The sequence below is a fragment of the Mustela lutreola genome, chromosome 6, assembly GCF_030435805.1.
Source record: "Mustela lutreola isolate mMusLut2 chromosome 6, mMusLut2.pri, whole genome shotgun sequence".
In the NCBI taxonomy this organism is placed as follows: Eukaryota; Metazoa; Chordata; class Mammalia; order Carnivora; family Mustelidae; genus Mustela; species Mustela lutreola.
The window spans coordinates 89,151,720-89,173,031 of record NC_081295.1 but is presented as its reverse complement, the minus strand read 5'-3'; the positions used below and the strand labels follow the sequence as shown (position 1 = coordinate 89,173,031).

Genomic DNA, 21,312 nt, shown 5'->3' with positions numbered 1-21,312 from the left:
TTTTGTGGACTCTTTACATTCTTCTACTGGCATGTTTCCACTTAAAATCTAACCAGGTAGTGTAAGATTTCTGTAGTACTGTGTTAACCAGCCAGGGCTGAAAACCATGTGACAGATGTGAAATTAACTTCGCTCGGGGAGGATGTTGTGTTGGAATGGTGAAAGCCAGCATTTTAATCTACAGAATTAATGACTATTCGTTGAAATTTGGGGAGATTGTAGATTTGATAGCTTTACTTGCTAAATTCTTAACACTTTGAGGAATTAAGCCAGTTTAAATGAAACTTTACCTTGCCAGTATTATGGCTTTATAAACCAACTAACAGTAAATACTATTACTTGAAGTTAAAACAAAATTTTGGGTGAAATATGACTTGTGCTTTGGAAGCTGCCATGTCTTAATTTTTGCTGCATTTTATTTTCAACTTTTAAAAAACTTTATAAAGTAGAACTGCTGACAGTTAGGAGTAGATCAGGTTGCAGACTTTAAGGATCTGTTTCTATGAAGAACAGGAGGTGCCAGTATTTCTTGTTTTAGCAGTGGTCTGATGCAGATCTGAAGGGGCTTAGAATCTATGCTATGGCTTAAAGTTTCCTTCCTGGTCACCATTTGGGAGGTGATGGCTTCAATCTAAGCCTTGATCTCATGTATGTGACCCTCATCTTAACACCCAATAAGATGGCTATTACACCTGTCAAACTATCTGTGGTCCCAGTGTAGACAGATTCTTAGAGGGTCTTGGCTTTATGGTTTTGATTCACACTAATCAAATGGGACCTGCCTGATTACCGCAAGGGAATGGTGCTTTGTACAATACAATATCATTCTCAAACAGATTTCTTAATGAGATTTACACAGGTAGGGTCAAAAAGGACTGTTTTGTCCTATTTACCTTTTGTGAACAGATCGGTAAGACATCTGTCAGTTCTAATCATTAGGCCACTGTGGTGTATTCATACTGATCCCCCTCTTTTCCAATTTATGTCCTTTAATCCCATACCAGTTCCAAAGGAGACTTGGCATGGAAAAGCAGGATTTTAAAAAATGACTAGTAGATGGGGTGCCTGGCTGACTCAGTCAGAAAAGCATGCGACTCTTGATACCCAGGTCATGAGTTTGAGCCTCATGTTAGGTGCAGAGAGATTAAATAAATTTTAAAACAAAAATTTTTAAATGCTTAGAATAAATTAACTGGGAATAAAATTGCCTACTATCTCCACATCTACCTGAGCCTACATGAGTCTTTTCCATACGTTCCATTTCCAAAGAACTCCCAACTCTTGGACAGTGACACTATCGTGAATTTAGGGTAAGAAAACCTCTACTTCCTTGTGAAGAAAGCAGCTTCCTCAGGCAGTGACACTTCCGTGCCCACTGCCCAGGCTTGCTTACACTTTGCTTCCATTGCACATCACTGCCCTCTTTCCATCAACAAATCCCACTGATGACAGCAACAATGCCCTCTGGTGCCTGGAAAACCCACCTGGTGCACTAAAATGCTATGCAACACCAAATGGCTTCTTCCCCTGGTTCTGCTCAAAAAAGTGGAAATTCCTCCAAAATAAGTTTCACCTTATGTTGACATCAATGTACAGTGGCTACAGTTTTCTTTTCCTTTTTTTTTTTTTCCCCCTTTTAAAGCAAACCACCTCTGTTACAATCTGTTTGGGGCTTGTCTCTGTCTCTTGAGTGTGAACTATAAATCATGTTTTTATGATTTTTGTAAATCTTGACTTTTTACACCTTGTTTTTGTAAGCTGAAGTTTCTTATTAAAAGAATAAAATGATTCTTTGTGTGCAGTCTTTATTCCAAATATCTGTTAAAATACCATTAGGTTATTCCTCAGGACAAGCACAAAGATCACCCCCTGCAGAAACTTGGGAATTATGTGCAGAACTTTACAGAACAGAGGACAACACTTTGGCTGAAACCTGACTGCTGATCAGAGAACGGAGTTCTGAGCGGGCTCAACGGAGAAAAGGAAATCAGTCGGGCAGGAAAGGTGCCCCTCTGTATGAAACTTCAACTTCCATCAGGGCAAGTCTTGTGACAGTCACAGATTGGAGGCTCTGTTTTTGGAAGGTTCAAATACAGCACGGGGGGGCTTCCATGTATCTGCAATCAGACAACACGTGGCATTAGAAATATAAAAAAGTACTGGAAGAAAATTAGTAAGAGACTCAAAATTTCTTGCAACATCTGTAACACATTTAACTAGGGCTAGTAAGGGACTTTTGTTAAGTCTCTTTTCTGTATTTTGTGCATAGATGGTAAAAATTATTGGTTCTCTCAGCCTCTAAAGCTCCGAGACACGCACAGCAGTAGTTAAGTGCTTACCTATTTGGCTACACCCCAGGCTGAGGTGCCATTAGGTCAATGTCACTCAAATTCCTGGCCAGCCAAACGCCTGCAGCAAAAAGTCCCAAATTGAGGATCAAGTTCCTGGGAAAAGGACACTTCATTAATCCTGTGGTCACTGAACCACTTGTCTTTAATTAACGAAAGATACTGGGGGAAAAGACCATCACCCGGAAAAAACTATCGAAGGAAAAACACTATTCTAGAATCGCAGGACCGCAGGGCTTTACAACAGTGAGGTTGCCCAAGACCTACACGGTTACTTAAGAGTTCGTTTCTGTCTCTAATAAGAGCAGAATCAAATGCAAAGGCCAATTAAGCACTCGCCCAGGGCTTTAAAGTCTGTTTGTGTTGGCGCCTCTTTTTCCCCGAGTCCCCCAGGACAGGGTGAAAAAAATCGGTTCTGCTGCATAGGAACTCTACCAGTCAAGGGCCTCTCCAAAGCGCAGCCAGAGCCACTAAGAAGCCAAGACGCTGGCAACGCAGAGGGGCCAGCCTGGGCGAAGACAGCAAGTAGAGGAAATACGCAGGAGGCTCGGAGGACCAGAAAGGGACAAGTTCCCGGGGTCTCGGTTACCTCCGGAAGTCGTTCCTGTCGGTGGCGAAGCGGTAGACGCCCCGGAGCCAATCTCCCACGTTGTCCGGGATTTCGGGTGCTTCATTTGTCGCGCCAGCAGCGCTCACGCCGACCCCACTGGAAGCCATAGCGGCACGCTGGAGCTCCGCAAGACCTCTCCCGACGCACCGTGTGGGCGCCGGGGGCGCACGCAACTTCCGGCCTCGCACTTCCGCCGACGACTGGCGGCAGGGGGCGCCGCTGCTCCAGCTGGGTTTGGCTACTGGGGGAGAGGGACAGCTCCTAGGGGAGAAGGACAACTCCCGGGCTGCGCCTCCACGACCTCAGCGAGAGGGGGAGCGCGACCCCGCACTACTGTCGCCGGATGGCGTCCCACCTCCGGCTCCCTCTAGGCCTTGGGCTGGACAACCTGGGCACCGACACACGTGGTCTCTGAGTGATTACTTCATTGGCTCAGAAAGATGCTGAGGATGGGACTGTGCCTGGGGGGGCGGAGGGGTGGGCTTAGGGGTTAGTTCCGCAGGGGATGTGAAGCTTTGGGAGGTGGGGTTCCCCAAGAACGTCTCCGTCAGAAGTCATAGATTGCGCAGGCTTAAGAGCGAGCACTCCCAAGTTTGTGTTCCGGCCGCCTCTCCCAGGCGTGCCCCGGATTGCGTTCAGTCTAGGATTTCTATAGGAGAAGAAAAATCTCGCTCTCCCACCTAACATCATATCCCCTCCCCCTTCTCCGGGCTGCGCCACTAGCAGATGGTGCAGTGCTTCCTGGAGTTGTCGCTGTCCCCAGCCTGGAGGCTTCCGGGGGTCTTCCAGGGACCGGGAAGGCGCTGGCCTAAGAAAAATCCTTCTGGTTCCGAGTCAGAAGAAGAGGAGCAGGTGGGGCAGGGGGCGTCCTGCTTAGCATCGAGGGGCGTCTCCAGGCGGCCCCGCTCCCGCCCTTTGGGTGCCTCCGCCTCGTCCCCAGCTCGACCCTCCTGTTCCGGACTGGATCGAAGCAGCCCCCTCTGGGTTCCCGGACTGGAGTGGGAGGCAGCGGCGGGGAGGGCTGCCCGGGAGATGGTAGCGACGTCCAGCGGGGCGCAGTCTCCCTCTTCAACTCTACCGAGTCTCGCCTCCCCTGTTCCGGGCCGGGTCCGTAATGCCCATCTCAGAGCCGGGAGTCTCCGTATCCCGGATCCGAGCGGGGCGGGCCCCAGAAACCCGTTCCAGCTGGGGTCCGGCCTCCCGCCCCACCCCCGAGCCGTTGCGCGCCGCCGCCGCGGCTGCGACACCTCTCCCGGGCTCCTCCGCCCCTCCCCGCCGCCGCCCACCAGAGGGCGGCCGCGTCCCCAGTCCGGGAGCTAGTCCCGCGCCGCATACCCAACGGTGGCGAGGGATGGGTTCGGGAGGCCCTTGGAGCGCTCCGACCAGGGACGCGCGGTGAGAGCTGCGGGCCCCAAGGCTCGGGTCTGGGGGGTACGGTGGGGGGACGGGACGGCGTGGGACCGGGGCGAGGGTCCCAGCCCGGGAGAGTCCCCTCCTCAGCCCAGCCCAAGCCGCTGCCCCATTCTCCTTTGATCTGCACCTTCTCCCTTACCTAGCAAGGGCCTCCCTTCCCGTGCAAGGGCCTGGCTCCAGCCGGCATCCGGATAGCGACTCTCAAAGCAGCTAGGGCAGCAAGGGCCGCCCCCCGGCAAAGCATAACGTCCCCCGCCCAAGGGCCCAGCGCAGTCCTGGCAGCAGAAGTGGTTTTCGTGCCAGCGCCGTCCCTCTGCCTCAGTGCAGCGCTGGGAGAAGATCAGCTGGGAGAGGCAGGGAGAACAGCTCATTCATTCATTCATTCACTCATTCATTCACCCAGTGACCACGCCTTACACCCAGTTAACGCTAAAGCACGTCTACAGACATCCCATTTGATCTACTCAACCACTCTCGGCTGCAGGGAGGGCTGATTGGCCTAGCTAGGATCCGGCTAGCAGGTGGCATAGCCTGAAAAAGTGCGACCCCAGTTGCCTGGACTCCCAACCCAGGATTCCGCCGGCCTCTTATGCTGACATTATGGCAGGTCCTCTCCTGATAGGGCACAGCACTGGGGACCCGGCAAACTGAGACCAACCAATATCTGCCCAACAGTCCCTGCTCGGGAGAAATTCTCTCAATCCAAGAAAAGCTTGCAGTGGGGGAGGGCACAAGGCAACAGGTCCCCATCCCCAGAGCAACAGGGAACAAAAAGTCCCAGGCTGGTTATGAGTTCTTCACTCCACGGTTCTGGCAGAGTTGTCCCCTTATATCCTGCCACGTTGGACCCTGGGCAGCCCCCTCCAAGCAACCCTCTTCCAGCTGTACCTGGTCACAAGCCGGGCAGCGCGGTCGCAGCAGCTCTGCGTGATGACGGCCACAGTAGAGATGCCCGTCGTGGTAGAAGTAGATGAGGTTTATCAGGGCCTGGCCACAGGCCTGGCAGGCAAAGCAAGCCGGGTGCCAGCCGCGCCGCTCTCCTGCCGGGGCTGCGAACACTCCGTACTCCCCGGGCCTCAGCCGCTCCCTGCACTGCCAGTCGGGGTGTGCTGGGCTGGGCAGAGGCCCCAGCATGCTCCTGGCTTCCCTCCTGGCTCTTCCATCCCAACCCCAATCCAACTGTTCTCCCTAGACCCCTGGCAGCCCACCTCGACTGCAGGCCCACCAAGAACCCCTAAACTTGGCTCCTCTTTTTCAAGTGTGCCAAACTGTCAATCCCCAACCCCTTTACCCCACCTGAGTCCCTGGAGCTCGCCCCTTCTGCTGAAGTGTGAAGGCAAAGGGGAATGGAGCAGGGGGAACACCACATACCTTCTCACAGGTGTGTTCTGCCAGCTTGGGAGATACCCTGCAGGCCACCCCCTGTCCCAGGGCCTCCTGCCTCCGCTGGTTACAGAAGAGCCTCAGCTCGGCCACCTCATCCTCCCCAAGGGCCAGGCAGTAGCGCTCCTGCAGAAACAGGCCACCACTGAGACTGGGAGAGCCCCAGCAGGTGAGACTGGAGTTTGACTGGGGAGAGGAGGCTTAGCTGCTAGGTCAAAGGAAGGTTGTAGAAGCTCCAGGAGATAACACAGAAGGGCACTGAGAAGGAGAGGGAGAGAGGGAAGAGATATGGAGGAAGTCTACCCCAGTCTCACCTCCCCCAAGGAATGGCCACCACTCGGATCCTGACAGCCCACAGCACTGAGCCCTGTCACCACAAATTTAGAGACTTACCTGCCATGAGCTGGCACTCACTATCACTTTCCATTGTTTTTCTAATTTATTCCATGTTCTCCTGTCTTGCCCCCTGCCCCCCAGCTCCCCAAACTGAAGTGTAAGGCTTTAGTCTGGGCACACATAGGTTCTCAATAAATACTTAACCATACTCTACATTTGTACATTCCATTATCGGTTTCAAAAGTGGTTCATGTCCATTTTCTCATTTACTCTTCAGCTAAGCATTGTGGGCAGAGCAGATGCTATTGCCCCCATTGTGTAGATTTGAAAACTCAGGCTGGGGATGGGGGATGATTTCCCCAATTAGTGGCATAGCCAGCCCAGGCCCTAGATCCATGTCCTCTGGCTTCTGGACCCACAGTAAATAGAGAGAGGGAGGCGACAGATTGGAACCTGGAGAGAGGGGGACCCACATCACTGTCCTGTGGAGGCAGCTGCTGCAGGAGGATCCGAAGCTCAGGCCAGTTGGGGGCCCCTTGGGTATCCAGGCCAGGGAGCCCCAAGCTCAGAACTTCAGGACTCTGAGGAGATGCAGGAAAGGGGTGGTTAGGTTTGCCTTGCTTTTCTTTCCTCCCACCTCACTGCCACCTCTTCTCCAATCTGGAATGACTTCCAAGCACCCCCTCTTTCCAGATCGAGACAAGGATGGCTGACCCAGCGCCTGCATCTGTGGTCTGATTGAGGCAGGCTGGGGAGGTCCCATTCCCCAAAATGGTATCCTTTCTTTTGCTTTAAATGAGCTCCCTTTACTCCACTGGAGCCAAAGCCTAGAGTGTGCTTTGACAACGCAGACGCCCCCCCCTGCCCCATGCCAGGAGAGGTAATGTGTCTTCACGTGAATAAGTTTAAAGTTAAACCCCCACACCCCATCTGGAGGGGGCTGTAGAGACAGGGATTCCTGCAAAGAGAAAAGGGCCATGGGAGTCTGGGCACAAAAGCTACCTACCTTCCAGACAGTGGAAGTGGGAGGAGGCTGTAGGATAGAGGGCGTGTTGGTCTCAGAGGGAAGGAAAAGGCTCCCAGTACCTGAGCAGAAGTCCCCTCAGAGTACTTCTCCAGCAAGTGTCTTAGGTCACTGTCTGAGTTGGCTGGTGGACCTGGCTCCTGAGGGCTGAGGCTCTCCCCTTGGTGGGGCCAGTCAGAGTTCAGAACTGACATCGGTGACAAAGTCTGCCCAGAAGACAAGAACATCTTCGATTTATTGGCCCCTTAACAATGTGCCAGGCAGTGCCAAGTGCTCTGCAGGAATTATCTCCTCCCATCCTCCCAGCAACCAGATGACATGGGTGGTATTCTGTCCCCATTTTACAGATGGCTACACTGAGACTCAGGGAGCATAAATGCCTGAGGTCACACAGGTACCAAGTGACTGAGCCAGGTCTTGAGGCCACGCCTTTCAGCTCTAGAGTTTCTGAAGCTCAAATTCTGGGGTTTCCCAAGATTGGAAAGGAGTAAAGAGGCGGCCCACAATGGAAAGAGAGGGCATTCCACTTTTCTAGTAAGCCTCTGGGCAGACTGGACCCTTCCCTGTGTCCCCAACCTTAACTCCACCTTTCCTCACTGTGCACTGAACACCCCAGTGAGCCAGTGTCCTCTACACTACCAACACAGACCCCACTTCTCCAGCTGTAGACTCAGGCCAGGTAAAGGACCACGTCACCAGGAAGCCCTTTTCAGCCCCTCCAGCCATACCAGCTCTCCCTTTTCTGAGCTTCAGAAGGAAATACAGTCTGCACCCTGAGATTTAGTACTAATGTTTCTCTTTGTGCCCTGTGCCTGTCTCAGTTCCTCACCTAGTCTCTAAGCCTGAGGACAGAGGAAACTCTTGTGCATCTGGCTTCTACCTATAGCAGCAATTTCCAATTCCACTGGATAATTCCAAATACCTCTCTTAAGCCCTTCTTGGGGCCGGCCCTAGCAAGAACACAGTATCTTGGGGGTGAGGGGGACTACTGAAGTACAAAAGGGATGGGCCCTGTCCTCAAGGAGTCCAGTGGGTAAGACAGAGATGACACCCAGCAGAATGAGGCTGGGGAAGGTGTATACAGCACCTCAGGAAGAAAAAGAACCAGAGCAAATTTTTCTGTAAAGTTTTACTCTCTGCAAGGGACTATACTAGCATTTTGCACAATATAATGCATCCTCAAAATAATCCTATCAGATAGTTTCTGTTATCCCATTTGATGGTTGAAACAAACAGAGGTTAACTTGCCTAAGGTCACACTAGGAAGCTGAGGGATGTCCTAGGGAGAGGTTGTCTTTGAGATCCCAGATGGATTCTGACAGCAGCTGGGCACAGGAAGGCCTGACCAAATCCCAGGCCTCTAGAAGACGGAGCTGTGGAGTTGGGAACAAGGTTTGGACTATAACAGTTGCATTGATTCCCAGCCCTGAGCACCCCCCCCCCCTTCAGACATTCTGTGCCACCCATCCCTGCTTCCACACCCATTTGCTTCCTTCCTGGTCTGTCCCTCTGGTCAGTTTCCTGTGGAGAGCAGCCAGCCACATTCAGAGCCAAAAGTAGCCACTTCCCCTAACAGCACTGCCCCTGCTCCAGGCAGCAAGAGGTACTTGGGAGAGTGTCAGGCACACGACAGGGGCCATCTGGGACCTCAGAGTGGATTTGCGCCCTCTTCCAAGTTAAAGTTTGTATGAAACTGCCCCCCACAAAAACGACGTTCAGAAATTAGCTCTAACCCTTCACCCTTCCATCCCCCCACCTCCACCCAGCACTGGACCAGGTCTTACTAACATACTGGATTCCTTAAAAAATTCCTCTTCCCTCAGGATTGAACCCCTTCTCTCTGCCCCCCACCCCCACCCCGCGCAGGTGCAACGGGGCTCAAGAGCTTTACCTTCCCAATCCACCCCTGCCCTCGAGGGCCGAGCCTGCACGGCCCTAGGGACTAGGGAGGTAAAAGGATGAGAAGGTTTTCCGCGGACAGTGAGACGGAGAAGAGAAGTGTCCGGTCCCGCGGAGTGCCTTCTCGACAGATCCCCAAAGTTTTTTCTTGGACTTCCCCGGGAGTCAGTTGAGATTCCCAGTCTGGTTGCTGGCAGTTTACGGGAGGGAATGGGATTTTGCTGGGGTCTCACCCTCGCTGCTCGCCCGCGTCCGGACCGTTCTGTACAGACCCAGTCGTCGGGCCCTCCGCCCAGTCCCCACCCAGAGGCCTCAGCGCCCGCCTCTGCCTGCCCCGGGAGCGCGGCCCTTCCTCTCCCACGCCCCGCGGCGGCCCCTGCCCGCCCCTCCCGGACTGGTAGAACGGGCGGCTCGGGAGGGGCCTGGAGTTGCAGCCTGAAGGAAAGAATTTGGGGGATCCCAGGGTGAAAAATGTGCAGGCTCCACTGCCCTCCTCCCCACTCCCAAGTTTGTAGCGCCGGCACCGCGCCCCAGCCGGCACAGGGTAGACACCAGGGAACTGCGGCGGTGCCGGGTCTTCCACCGCTCAAGGAACCGAACGCCTTTCCCAGCCAGCAGGTACCCGCCCCCCACCACCAATCCTCCCTCAGATCTCCTAGCCCCGCCCCTCTCTGGGTGTCCTCACCCACGCCCAGCCGGTCCCCAGCCCTTCTTAGGGATCCGTCGTCTTGCCCTTCTCCCTTCTGTCTCTTCAGGCCCTTCCTCCACCTTTTTCGTTTCTCCCCGACCCGAGTCCCTTTTCTGATCCCGGGAGTGGAAACCACTGGTCCCATCTCTGGTTCCCTCCTCAGCCCCGCCCCACGCCTCGCGACCCGCCCCCTCCCCGCCCCCCTCCCCGCCCCCCTCCCCGCCCCTCCCCGCTCCCTCGGGGGCTAGCTCCTTGGCTGGCCGGGAGCGCCCTCTGGCGTCTGCGCATGCTCTCTGTTCCCGCCTGCAAAGTCCTCCAAAGGGACCTTCTAGGCTGCGCGCCGGTCGCCCCCGATCAGGTCCGCCCGCCCGCAGCGTCTCGTTGGTGCTGTCGGTGACCTCCGACCTCGCGGCTGCGGGGCGGGGCGGGGAGGCCTTGGCTCCGGGCGGGTGGCGGCTGCTGCAGCGGGACCCGGGAGCGGGGCCCGGCGCCGCCCGGGCCGCGGGGCGATGTGAGTCGGGGCGCGGCGGGGCGGGGACGAGGCGGTTCCACAGAGGCCGCACCGCGCCGCGCCACAGTCTCCGCTCCCTCCCGAGGAAGCCCTTGGGCGAGCGGGCGGTGGAGTCCCGGGACTGGGGGCGGGGATCTAGGGACGGCGCGCGGCCCCGACCTCCCCCCATTGCTTCCCGGTGTCTGTAGAAATTCCCCTGACAACCCCGCAACCTGAACCTGTCGCTCCTCCCCAGAACCACCCCACCCCCACCCCCGGACACACCTTCGCTTGTCCTGGAGTCCTTGGAACCCCCTCACTCCTGCGAATTCTGGTAACGCCCGCAGAGCCACCATTCTCCGGGATGCCCCCAAATGCTTACAGAGCTATGCGTTTCCTCTGATCATGCATACGCCCCATTCTCCCTGCACCATACTCAAATGCAAAAAACTTGCCCACGTTTTCCCGAGCCCTCATATATTTGGGGTCCCTATAACCTACCCTGACATCTAATCTCCAATCCACACCTATCCCAGACAAGAGCCCCTTCCTGTCCCAGCCATTGTACCGCCCCACCCCCCGAAGTGTCATGATATGTTCTGATATCTTAAAGATAAATGAAGGGGACAGAAGAAGGTGTAACACCCTCCCCCATCTTGCACCCTATAATTCTTGTTTTCACCCTGACTCCCTGTTGGTGACTTAAGCCTCAGTATTTTCCTAACTGCCTTCCTTTAGGCTGTGCACACCTCCCTCAGCCTGCTTCGTTCTAGAGAATAAGCCAGGCCAGGAGGGTGGGGGTCTTTTTACCCGGGAAGTTTTATGTGGAAGTAGAGCACAAGGGGCCCTGGGAAAGGAGAGTTGCTTTCGAAAAGCAGGAGGGTGGGGTTTCAAGGATCTTGGAGGTCCTTGCTCATCAACTTGTCCACCTCAGATCTCTAAAATTTTTATTAATATTAGCATATATGTTAAAATTGTAAGCCTTTGAGCACTTGGGGGACAGAAAATCTGTTAAGCTTCCAAATGTGAGATTGAAGGAGCTTATTAGCTTGTCCCGAAAGAGGCAAATGTCCATTTTTGTGACCTTTTCCCTATGTACTTACTTCTAGAGGTTATTTAAGCAAGAAGCCTTGCTGTTTACAGATGTTTCCCTTGAAAACTAAGGCGTTGAGGTGGGAGGTGGGGATTGCCTTGCCAGAGTTTCCCAGATACTTTGTGGCCACAAAACAGACTAGAATATCGGTTGCCTGAATCTTAAGCCAGTGTTCTTTCCAATACATCACAGGGTCCTTTTGAGAAAGCTCTCTGTAGACTTAAAGTTCTCTGCAAAGGTAAGGTTGTGGCTTTGGTGTTGGTTATAATGGGATACAGATGGGTTCTAGAGGCAAGTAAAAGGCTGCCTCAGACTTGAAACTCATTGCTAGTAGGGGAGTTGCTCCCTCTCAGGGCCTGTGGGGCTTGGAATTGGTGGCCCCTTTGCCTTTGATCTCACTTTCTTTGTTGTGTTTCTGTCCCATTAGGACCCGGGACAAATATCCAGGTGGGCTGGACTAACAGCAAGTGAGTTTTATTAACAACTGGGCTGAGGGTGGAAAGTTTCCACTAACCTGTGGTCTTTGTCTCCTGTGCTAGGTGAGCCCCAGGTGTGTCCCAGAGGGATCCAGGTGACTTCTCTGCAGACTACTTGCCATGATGCCCCACCAAGAACAGGGGGAATAAAGTGGGGGTCCTTCCCCATGCCCCTCCCATGGTCAGCTCCCCAATGGCCTGGGTGAGGTGAGAGCTGTGTATGGGAGGCACTTTTCTGGAGTTTTTCAGGTTGGGTGGAATGGGAGATAGGATTGTTCAAGGCTTTACACATACAGTGGGAGTTTTGGAAGGATATCTGATCTTACAGATTTATTTTTTTAAAAGATGTATTTATTTTAGAGAGAGAAAGGGAGCACAAGCAGGAGGGGCAGAGGGAGAGGGAGAAAGAGAATCTTAAGCAGGTTCCATTTCCAGCGTGGATCCTGATGCAGGGCTAGATCTCATACCCTGGGATCACAGCCTGAACTGGAATCAAGAGTCAGAGGCTTGGGGCACCTGGGTGACTCAGTGGGTTAAGCCTCTGCCTTTGGCTCAGGTCATGATCTCAGGGTTCTGGGATCGAGCCCCACATCGGGTTCTCCACTCAGCGGGGAGCCTGCTTTCCCCTGTCTCTTTGCCTGCCTCTCTGCTTGCTTCTCTCTCTCTGTGTCAAATAAATAAGTAAAATCTTAAAAAAAAAAAAAAGTCAGAGGCTTAACCCACTGAGCCACCCACGTGCCCCATACAGATTCATTTCTCGCTTCAAGTTGCAGCCCCTTCTGGTTGGGATTGTTCTATGCGTTTGTTTGCTCCCTTGGGTCACTCCAGCTTGGTGGTCTCCTCTCCATTCTAGACAGAGGCCCAATTGTTGCAACATATAATCCAAGTGCAGTAATCCTGGAGGGAAAAGCCAGATAGTAGGGCCTCTGGTCTCCCCTTTAGACAAAGAGAAGTAACCTGAGCATTTGTTTTTTTTTTTTTTTTTAAAGATTTTATTTATTTATTTGACAGAGAGAAATTACAAGTACACTGAGAGGCAGGCAGAGAGAGAGAGAAGGAAGCAGGCTCCCTGCTGAGCAGAGAGCCCGATGCAGGACTCGATCCCAGGACCCTGAGATCATGACCTGAGCCAAAGGCAGCGGCTTAACCCACTGAGCCACCCAGGCGCCCCAGCATTTGTTTTTTTAAGGAAGAAAGACTTAATCAAGGTTATAAAAAAATGTGCTCTGTTACAAGTTCTGTCTTCTTACTATATCTTTTGAGCATGATGTGATGCCTCATGGAAGAGAACATCAAAAAGATAAATTTGAAGTAGATGTTGGGATGGTAGTGAGGTAAGAAAGAATTTGGGTGATGTGGGAAGGATTAGGTGGAAAAGATGGAAAAAAAAAAAAAAAAAAGAGGAAGGTCCAGGCCAAAGTGTTGGGGACTCACAAGTTACTACCAGTTTCTGAATCTGGATAAAGGCCCTGGACCCAGCTCCATTTGAAGCAAATCACTTCTTCTGGTCCCCTGCCCCCCCCCCCTTTTAAAAAAAATTTTACTTATTTATTTATTTGAGGGAGAGGGAGAGATAGCATGAGTTGGGGGAGGAGCAGAGGGAGAGGGAGAAGCAAACTCACGCTGAGCATGGAGCCAGATGCAGGGCTCAATCCCACAACCCCAAGATCATGACCTGAGCTGAAATCAGGAGTCGGATGCCTAACCAACTGAACCACCCAGGCGCCCTCCCTGCTTTATCTGGGCTTTTCCTTTCAGTACATTAGTCAGGTTTCCCTTCCCTTTCAATACATTAGTCAAAATTGTCCTCACTTCTCAAGGTCCAGATCAGATGTTACCTCTGAGAAGTCTGTTCATCCCTCTGTTAGCATTAATCTTTAACACATCCTAACTTGCTTTAATGTTTATCCAATGCATGTCTGGCCCTGGATTGAGAGAGTAAATTTCTTAGAGGAGGGACAGGGTCCTACTGTGTCCAACAGTGGGTGATCACAATTATGTGGTTCTGCCAGCGTCCCCAAAGCAGGGCTTTTTGGAGCTGACCTTGATGACCTTCTCCCTTACATTTTCCCCTAGGGCGGACTGGCTGCTCTGACACCATGGGGAGCTGCTGCAGCTGCCTGAACAGAGACAGTGTCCCAGACAACCACCCCACCAAGTTCAAGGTACCCACAACTCCCTCCTCTCCCAAGCTCCCAGCATGGCTTCCTGGCCTTGGGCCAACCTGTCCAGCAGCCTTTCCCTCTCTAGAGAAGGTGAAGTCAAAGGCTGAGGTGGTGGCTTGTTAAGATTCCTCAGGGGCCTAGGCCACTGCTCATTGTGTGGCTCTCCTACAGTGAATGGCCTCTAAAGAATGAAGAGATACTGTGCTTTTGGAACATTCACTCCTGCCAGTATACCTTTGTCGCTTTACACATGATATTTTTTGGAGAAAACAACACAAGTCTATGTTTCTAAGTTAATACACATAAAGCATGTGTAACACACAGTAAACCCTATATTAGCGTTGGCTGTTGGCTTTGGGAAGCTAAGGCCAGACCCAGTGGACCTGGGCACCGCCCCCTACCTTCACCACCTCTCACCTCTCCCTGGGGAGTCCCCTCCTCACACCCAACTTGTTGAGGCCCAGCTTCTCCTACTAACCAGAAGAGGGAGCCCTCGGCAAGGTCCTAGAGCTGGGGAGGTGGAGGAGGTCTGATATGAGTTCTGTCCCCCTCGGGCCTTCAGATTTTGAACTTGTAACTGAACTCCATCCTCTGTCAGCGTCCAGTTCTTGGGCACAAGGGATGGACCATTGAGGTCCTCTAACCTTCGTCGTCAAACCATCTGACCTTGGAGGTCAGCTGGCCACCCCTCCCCCACTGCCTAAGGGCCAAAGCTGAGACCTAGGGAAGGACACTTCTTCATCCGCTGGGTCTCCTGGTGGTCATGTGGCTTTCTCAAGACCCCGTTGGGGGATGGGGGAGCCCTGCGGCCGCCCAGCCCCCACCCCACATTGGCCTGCCTCCCAGTGGCTCAGGGACCCCTGCCCGTACTTGTGGACGCACCCACTGACCCTTCGGTTCCCTGCCCACCAGGTGACAAATGTGGATGACGAGGGGGTGGAATTGGGCTCCGGGGTTATGGAGCTGACGCAGAGTGAGCTGGTGCTGCACCTGCAGCGGCGCGAGGCTGTCCGCTGGCCCTACCTCTGCCTGCGGCGCTACGGCTACGACTCCAACCTCTTCTCCTTCGAGAGCGGCCGCCGCTGTCAGACGGGCCAGGGTGAGTACTTTTCCTGCTGCGCGCTGGCACGGCAGCGGGAAGTCAGAGCCTTGGGGACCGTGGGGACGCCTTTTGGCAGGGCAGGTGTTACAGGGGTGGTGACCAGGAGCGCAGAGCATGGCAGTATGGAACTAAGTGGACTCCCAGGTCAGTGCTCTCTGTCCTCGGGCACGGTGGCTCCGGCCTGGGTCCTTTCATGGGGGCGTTTATTGCAAGGCCCGAGGGAAAGAGCCAGTGCTCTCAGGCCAGAGCCCTCTTGGGAAGGCAAGCAGTTCCTCCGTCCTCTGTTACTCCAGTTTCGAGGGGACCTCTTATCTCCTCTGTAGGAACAAACTTTATGCTGAGTCCCTAGGTCAGGTACTCTGGAGCCCATGAATAGTGAAGGGTTAAGTTGGGAGCTCTGGTCACCTTGGGGCCGGGTGGCTTGGGAACGATAGGCTTGGGGAGGCCGGACTCTTGGATCTCTGACGTACAGAGGAGGCTCCAAGAGGTTCATCTTTGTCTCCTGTCACCTAGAGTGTGATGCATTCTCCCTTCCTCCCCTTCCTCCGGACAGCTGGGGGTCAGAGAGTAGTGATCATTGCAGGAAGTCAAGGCCAGGGCCCGCCACGGCTTCTTGAAGGAAGAGCATGGTTTGGGCTTCTTTCTTAGGATCCAGACCTGAGTTCTGCAGAAGGAGGCTGGCCTGGGCTTGCGTGAGGTGCTGCCAGGGCTGTGCCTGCTGGCGTGGCGCGAACAGGCTTCTCTGACGAGGCCACCATTCCAGCAGTGAGTCTCTGATGCGCTCTTGGCTGGGAGCCTTCCCTCAACACACATCGTCCCCTTTGGGCTTCTGTGGCAGAGGTGCTTACACTGGCTGAGCAGGAGGACAGGAAGGGGCTTCTCATCGTGGTGTTTCGTCCACACCTGAGATTCCAGAGAGGCAGCCCTGGGCGCCCACACTGGTTTCTCCTGAAACTCCAGGCTTATCCTCTCCTCACCCTTAACATCCCTTGCCAGAAGAGTCCTCTTCCTTCTCCTCCCCCTCTATCCTTGTTGTCTCATTCCTGCAAACGTCAGCTGTCCTGTAGCCCAGGCTGCTTTCGTTGATCTTTGTTATGGGTCTGTGCATGTGCACGCCCCAGGTAGCCTCTCCTGAGTGCTGGGCCCTGCTGTTGCCGGCATGGGGTATGCAGAATCCCAGGCTGGCCCAACACCCCGGGGGGCACAATCGGACGCCTTAATTGGAGATACTTAGCCCAGGCCCGCTGTGCCTGGGACCGTGAGCTGCCACCTCAAAGCTAGAGGGGCTGTCAGAGCAGCCCCACTGGAGAGCTGCATGAGGGCCTGGCCGTGGGGGTCCCAGGCAAGCCTGCCCATCCTTCTTCCTTTCTGTACCAGAGTTTAAGTGCCGGGAGATCACTGTCCTCTCCAGGGTAGACATTCTCTCTCTGGCCGGGCCCTGGACTAAGTGCGCAGTGAGCAAGCAATGAACAGTACAGACTCTCTGACCTTCAGAGAGCTTGGACATGCTTGGGTGTTGAGCCGAGGGTGGGGCTCAAATTTCTCCAGGGAGCAAAGGGTGGTAGGCAGAGGGAGATGGAGCCAGTGTGGGGAGAGGAATGGTCATTCATCCGACCCAGTAGGGCCCCCACTGTATCTGCAGGGAGGACCCCCAGTGGGTGCCTGAAACCACACATGGCACCAAACCTGTATGTTCTGCGTATATTTCTATACACAGTGAGATGAACAACGATAGCAACAAGGCCAGACAATCACAGCAGTGGCCTGTGATGAAAGTTATGTGAGTGTGGTCTGTCTCTCAAAATACAGTACTCTGCTCCCTCTTCTTGTGATGGTGTGGGAAGGCGACAAGCCCACGTAATGAGGGAAGTGAGGGGAAGGAAGCGGGCAGCGTGAGCTCGTGGGCCGCTCCTGCTGACATTCAGATGGTGCATCAGAAGGAGGCTTGTCTGCTTCCGGACCCCAGTTGACTGGTGGTCACTGAACCTTCAGAAAGCAAAACTTTGGCTAAGGGGCCCCTACTGTCCTTTTCTGCTTTGCTGGTGACTTCTCCTCCCCTCACCTGTGTACCCCTCACCTGCGAACACGGTCAGTCCGTGGAGGAGTTCGGGTGAGGTAGAGATCTCTAGCCTACGGTCATGTTAATGGGGGAAACAAGGGGGCCTTGGGCCCAGCTTCTCCTGGAGCCCTTGGGCCTTAAGGGAGTGCTGGGGATGAGGAGATGCCCTCCTGCCCACTGCAGGCCTGGTCCTCGAGATCAGGGACAGTCCCTGAGTGTCTTTCCTCTGCTCAGTCTCTCTGGGGAGAGGAGCCTCATTTCTCCCTTTCCTCCTTCAGGGATATTTGCCTTCAAGTGCTCCCGGGCTGAGGAGATCTTCAACTTGCTTCAGGATCTGATGCAGTGCAACAGCATCAACGTGATGGAGGAGCCGGTCATCGTCACCCGCAACAGCCACCCGGCTGAGCTCGGCCCCCCTCGGGCCCCCCAGCCTCCCAATGGTGAGGAGACCCCTCCTCGGGTCTTATACACACTTATACACACAGGCACAGGCCTAGGAAGTGCCAGGCAGGCAGGTGGGACGGCCAGGCCACCCAGCCCTCCAGGCCAGCCACCTGCCATCTGATGACTCTTGGGGATGAATAAGGCCAGGTCGGGGCCAGTCGGGTGACTCGGGCTGAGGCTGGGGAGTCCTGGGCCTTGTCGTGACTGATGGTTCAGGAGCAGACAGGAAGACATTGAGTTTCCATGGAAACAGCAGTCTGGAGCTATTTTGCTTCCTTCCTTCTGTCTACTGGGGTATACCCGTTCTACCTTTCTTGACTTGGTACAGGTATTTTGGCTCATAACTCTCCTGGGGAGGTTCCCATACCTTCCACTTGTTTATTCCCTGAGTACCCCCTGAGCCCCTGCTCCGTGTTCTCTTCGAGGGCTGGCCTGTGGCGGGCAGAAGCTAGAGAAACACCATCCCTGATGTCTGGGCACTTCCCTGGCGCTCACTGGCAGAGCTATAATGAGGCGAAGGGAAAGTTCAGGATGGCAAGGTGGCCTCAAGTGTTTCAGCTAAGGCTGAACTGGGGGAAGTGGGGCTCCTGCTGAGCTTTGAGGGAAGGGGCAGGGTTTGAGGAGCAGAGAGGTGAAAGAGACTGGGGGCTGCTGGATTAGCTAGGCTAACCACCTGGGGGGCCCGGGGAGTGTCTCCCCTCCTCTGAGGACTCCCGTGATGCCACATGTGCAGTCACAGGTGGTTTAAGGACCCCCCCTCCCCGCCCCCATATGGCCTTGTCTCCTGTGTGCCCAGCTCTAGGCTACACTGTCTCCAGCTTCTCCAATGGCTTCCTTGGCTGCCCAGGAGAGGGCCCGAGATTCTCAGCACCCCGGCGCCCCTCGACGAGCAGCCTGCGACACCCCTCGCTTGGGGAAGAGTCTACTCATGCCCTCATTGCCCCTGATGAGCAGGTGAGCAAGCTGCTCCTCCCCGCTGGTCTGGGTTGGGGGGACGGGGGTCGGAAACATGGCCGCTCCTAAGGATCATGGGAAGGGAGGAGAATCCCTGGGCCCCCCAGGGATGTAGCTTCCCTGGGAAGTTTGGAGCACCAGGAAGAGGGGGACCCTCCGCCTCTTCTTCCCTGTGCTGCTCTTATGCTGTCCCTTCTGCCCTCCCCTTCTTCCCTGCCCTTGCGCCCTCCTGCTTCACTTGGACTCCTTCCTCCAGTCCCACACATATGTCAACACGCCAGCCGGTGAGGATGACCACCGCCGGAGCCGGCATTGCCTGCAGCCCTTGCCCGAGGGCCAGGCGCCCAGCCCCCCCCAGCCCGGGGGCCCTGACCCCCGGGACCCCCAGGTGTTTCTGCAGCCAGGCCAGGTGAAGTTCGTGCTGGGCCCCACCCCCGCTCGGCGGCACATGATGAAGTGCCAGGGCCTCTGGCCCAGCCTGCATGATGCCCCCCCCAACAACAACAACAACGAGGGCGCATCTGAGTGCCCGGCTCAGCCCAAGTGCACCTATGAGAATGTCAGCGCGGGCCTGCGACCGGGGGCCGGCTGGAGACTGAGCACGGAGGAGCCAGGCTGGAATGGTCTTGCCCACCGCCGGGCCGCCCTGCTGCACTATGAGAACCTTCCCTCCCTGCCCCCCGTGTGGGAGAGCCATGGCCAACAGCTGGGGGAGGAGGCTGGGGATGACGGAGACTCGAGGGATGGGCTCACTCCCTCCTCCAATGGCTTCCCTGATGGTGAGGAGGACGAGACCCCACTTCAGAAGCCCACCAGCACCCGGGCTGCCCTCCGTAGCCATGGCAGCTTTCCTGTGCCACTGACCTGCCGCCGAGGCTCCCCGAGGGTCTTCAACTTTGATTTCCGCCGGCCGGGCCCCGAGCCCCCCAGGCAGCTCAACTACATCCAGGTGGAGCTGAAGGGCTGGGGTGGAGACCGCCCCAAGGGGCCCCAGAACCCCTCGTTTCCGCGAGCCCCCATGCCCACCACCCACCCTGTCCGCAGCTCAGACTCCTATGCCGTGATTGACCTCAAAAAGACCGTGGCCATGTCCAACCTGCAGAGGGCGCTGCCCCGAGACGATGGCACTGCCAGGAAAACCCGGCACAACAGCACCGACTTGCCTCTGTAGGGACTTCCTCAACTCTCCTCACGCTCCTGTTCCCCAAACCCACACCCTGGGTTCAAGGTTGCTTTGTAGAAGGCCACCGAGGTGGAAACCCAGGCTTCCCTGCGCTGGCTGGCATCCCCGAAGATAGCAGCCACTGAGTCTCCTGGTCTTCTAAGCTGGGCAGAAAAGGGTGACCAGGCAAGGAGGGAGCCGGGACGTAAACTGTGAAGGGTTCCTCTGATGCATTTAAGCACCCTCCCGTTTATGTCCATTTGTCTTGTCTCTCGTCTGTCTGTGTGTTCTCTTTGGTTGAAATTTTGAAACATTTTGTACCTGTTGATTTTATTTATCAGTTTATTTTTCTATTTATTGTTTTAAATGTAATTTAACATATTTATTATTAATATAATTATTTTTAAATTCTGGCTTGGTGGATGATATCAAATTCTTAGGGAGTCTCTTCTGGCATGGTTCTGGGTGGGATTGGGGGTGGAGTGCGACTAGAGGGAGGGGCTTCATTCCGGGAAATTTGGGGGTGGTTGTGGTTATTGTGACAAGTCTGTGACCATTTTTTTTCTCTTCTGAGAAGGCCTGGTGCAGAACTTAGTTGCCAGGGATGGATGTGCTGTCAAAGAAAAGCAACAGGACAGCAACAGGAGTCCTGGATGCAGAAAGGGGATCTGGAAGGAAAACCACCCTACTGGGAACATCCTGATCCTCCTGAGTTGGGGGCAGGTGGGAGGAGGGCAGGGTTGGGGGAGGGGAGCTGTACCAGATTTACCTTCTCCAGGACCCCCTGCTGATTTACCTTCTGCCACCAGGCAGGTCCCTGGGGTTACTGATCTCCTATGACATCTTGGCCCAGAGGTGGGCCCTGGATCCTCCTTCGGCACCCCCAGCACGGCTGGATCAAGGCTAGAACCTTTACACAGGACTTTGCTAAAAGCCCAGGAACAGCAAAAGGAAAACACAAGAATGTAACATATAACCAACTCCTCGGGCTTGCCTCATTGTTTTCCCAGAGAACTGCTCTCCAGGAATGGGCTCCTCACGGCACCTGTACCCTACCGTAGGGGTGGGCCCTAGCAGAGTCCCCACCTCTGAATACCTGCCTGGAATCCTGGAGCCTGCACAGGCCCCCAGAAGCCCCCCACCTGTTGCCCTGTTGCAGGAGCTCCCTTTCCTTGTCTTGAAACCGCCTCTCCCTCCTCTCGCTGGCCTCCCTGCCTCTAAGACTCCATTTCTATCTCAGCCCCCTGAATAATTCATCTAAAGGAAATCCAGCATCTGCTATTAGGACCCAGGGGAGCAGTGGGAGTAAGGTTTGCCCAATACTTAGGGACAAACCTTGCCTTTGGTCCCTGTTTGTGCCCCAGCTCCCCGCCCCGTGGAGCAAGCCAACCCGTCCTCCTTCCTAAGGAAACCAGCCAGGGTGGGGCCTACCCAGTTCCCTCCCCACCTGCTGTCCAGGATGACACTGCCTGGGCTTCATTTCTGGGACTGCCCTTTACCCTGGTGGGGACTGAACTGACCAGCTTCCAGACTTCCCCATGCTTGGCTGTTACTTTTTTCAGTGAAAGGGGTGAAGAGAGAAGTGGCCCCAGTGGGCTGTGGGAGAGACGCTTCCCCTGGGGCCTAGCAAGGTCCTGGGGTACAGCTGCCATGACTCTCCCCTTCC

At 54.8% G+C, this 21,312-nt stretch overlaps 3 protein-coding genes across 9 annotated transcripts; 1 reads left to right on the top strand and 2 right to left on the bottom strand.

Annotated features, from left to right (window-relative positions):
* Positions 1-1,788: 1,788 nt before the first annotated feature.
* TOMM6 (translocase of outer mitochondrial membrane 6) lies at positions 1,789-3,093 on the bottom strand. Its single transcript, XM_059177929.1, has 3 exons — positions 2,938-3,093; positions 2,340-2,444; positions 1,789-2,117 (listed from the first exon to the last, which is right to left on the bottom strand). The coding sequence occupies exons 1-2, from the start codon at positions 3,063-3,065 to the stop codon at positions 2,348-2,350; spliced, it is 225 nt and encodes a 74-aa protein (XP_059033912.1). The 5' UTR covers positions 3,066-3,093; the 3' UTR covers positions 1,789-2,117; positions 2,340-2,347.
* Positions 3,094-3,673: 580 nt separating this feature from the next.
* Positions 3,674-9,856, bottom strand: PRICKLE4 (prickle planar cell polarity protein 4). Of its 5 annotated transcripts, XM_059177925.1 has the most exons (9): positions 9,699-9,850; positions 9,006-9,203; positions 8,363-8,487; positions 7,177-7,320; positions 6,564-6,671; positions 5,743-5,880; positions 5,260-5,463; positions 4,511-4,715; positions 3,674-4,051 (listed from the first exon to the last, which is right to left on the bottom strand). In XM_059177925.1, the coding sequence occupies exons 4-9, from the start codon at positions 7,306-7,308 to the stop codon at positions 3,678-3,680; spliced, it is 1,161 nt and encodes a 386-aa protein (XP_059033908.1). In that variant the 5' UTR covers positions 7,309-7,320; positions 8,363-8,487; positions 9,006-9,203; positions 9,699-9,850; the 3' UTR covers positions 3,674-3,677. The 5 variants fall into 5 exon arrangements, with proteins under 5 accessions (XP_059033908.1, XP_059033910.1, XP_059033909.1 ...); XM_059177927.1 differs by lacking the exon at positions 9,006-9,203 and having other exon boundaries at positions 9,699-9,856; XM_059177926.1 differs by lacking the exons at positions 9,006-9,203; positions 9,699-9,850 and adding an exon at positions 9,247-9,375.
* On the top strand, positions 4,268-20,059 carry FRS3 (fibroblast growth factor receptor substrate 3). Of its 3 annotated transcripts, none has more exons than XM_059177921.1 (7): positions 4,268-4,353; positions 11,824-11,967; positions 13,837-13,925; positions 14,838-15,024; positions 17,365-17,526; positions 18,327-18,484; positions 18,741-20,059. In XM_059177921.1, exons 3-7 carry the CDS (start codon positions 13,860-13,862, stop codon positions 19,653-19,655), a joined length of 1,488 nt encoding a protein of 495 aa, XP_059033904.1. In that variant the 5' UTR covers positions 4,268-4,353; positions 11,824-11,967; positions 13,837-13,859; the 3' UTR covers positions 19,656-20,059. The 3 variants fall into 3 exon arrangements, with proteins under 3 accessions (XP_059033904.1, XP_059033906.1, XP_059033903.1); XM_059177923.1 differs by lacking the exon at positions 4,268-4,353 and adding an exon at positions 9,447-9,631; XM_059177920.1 differs by lacking the exon at positions 4,268-4,353 and adding an exon at positions 10,109-10,212.
* The last annotated feature ends 1,253 nt before the right edge of the window (positions 20,060-21,312 follow it).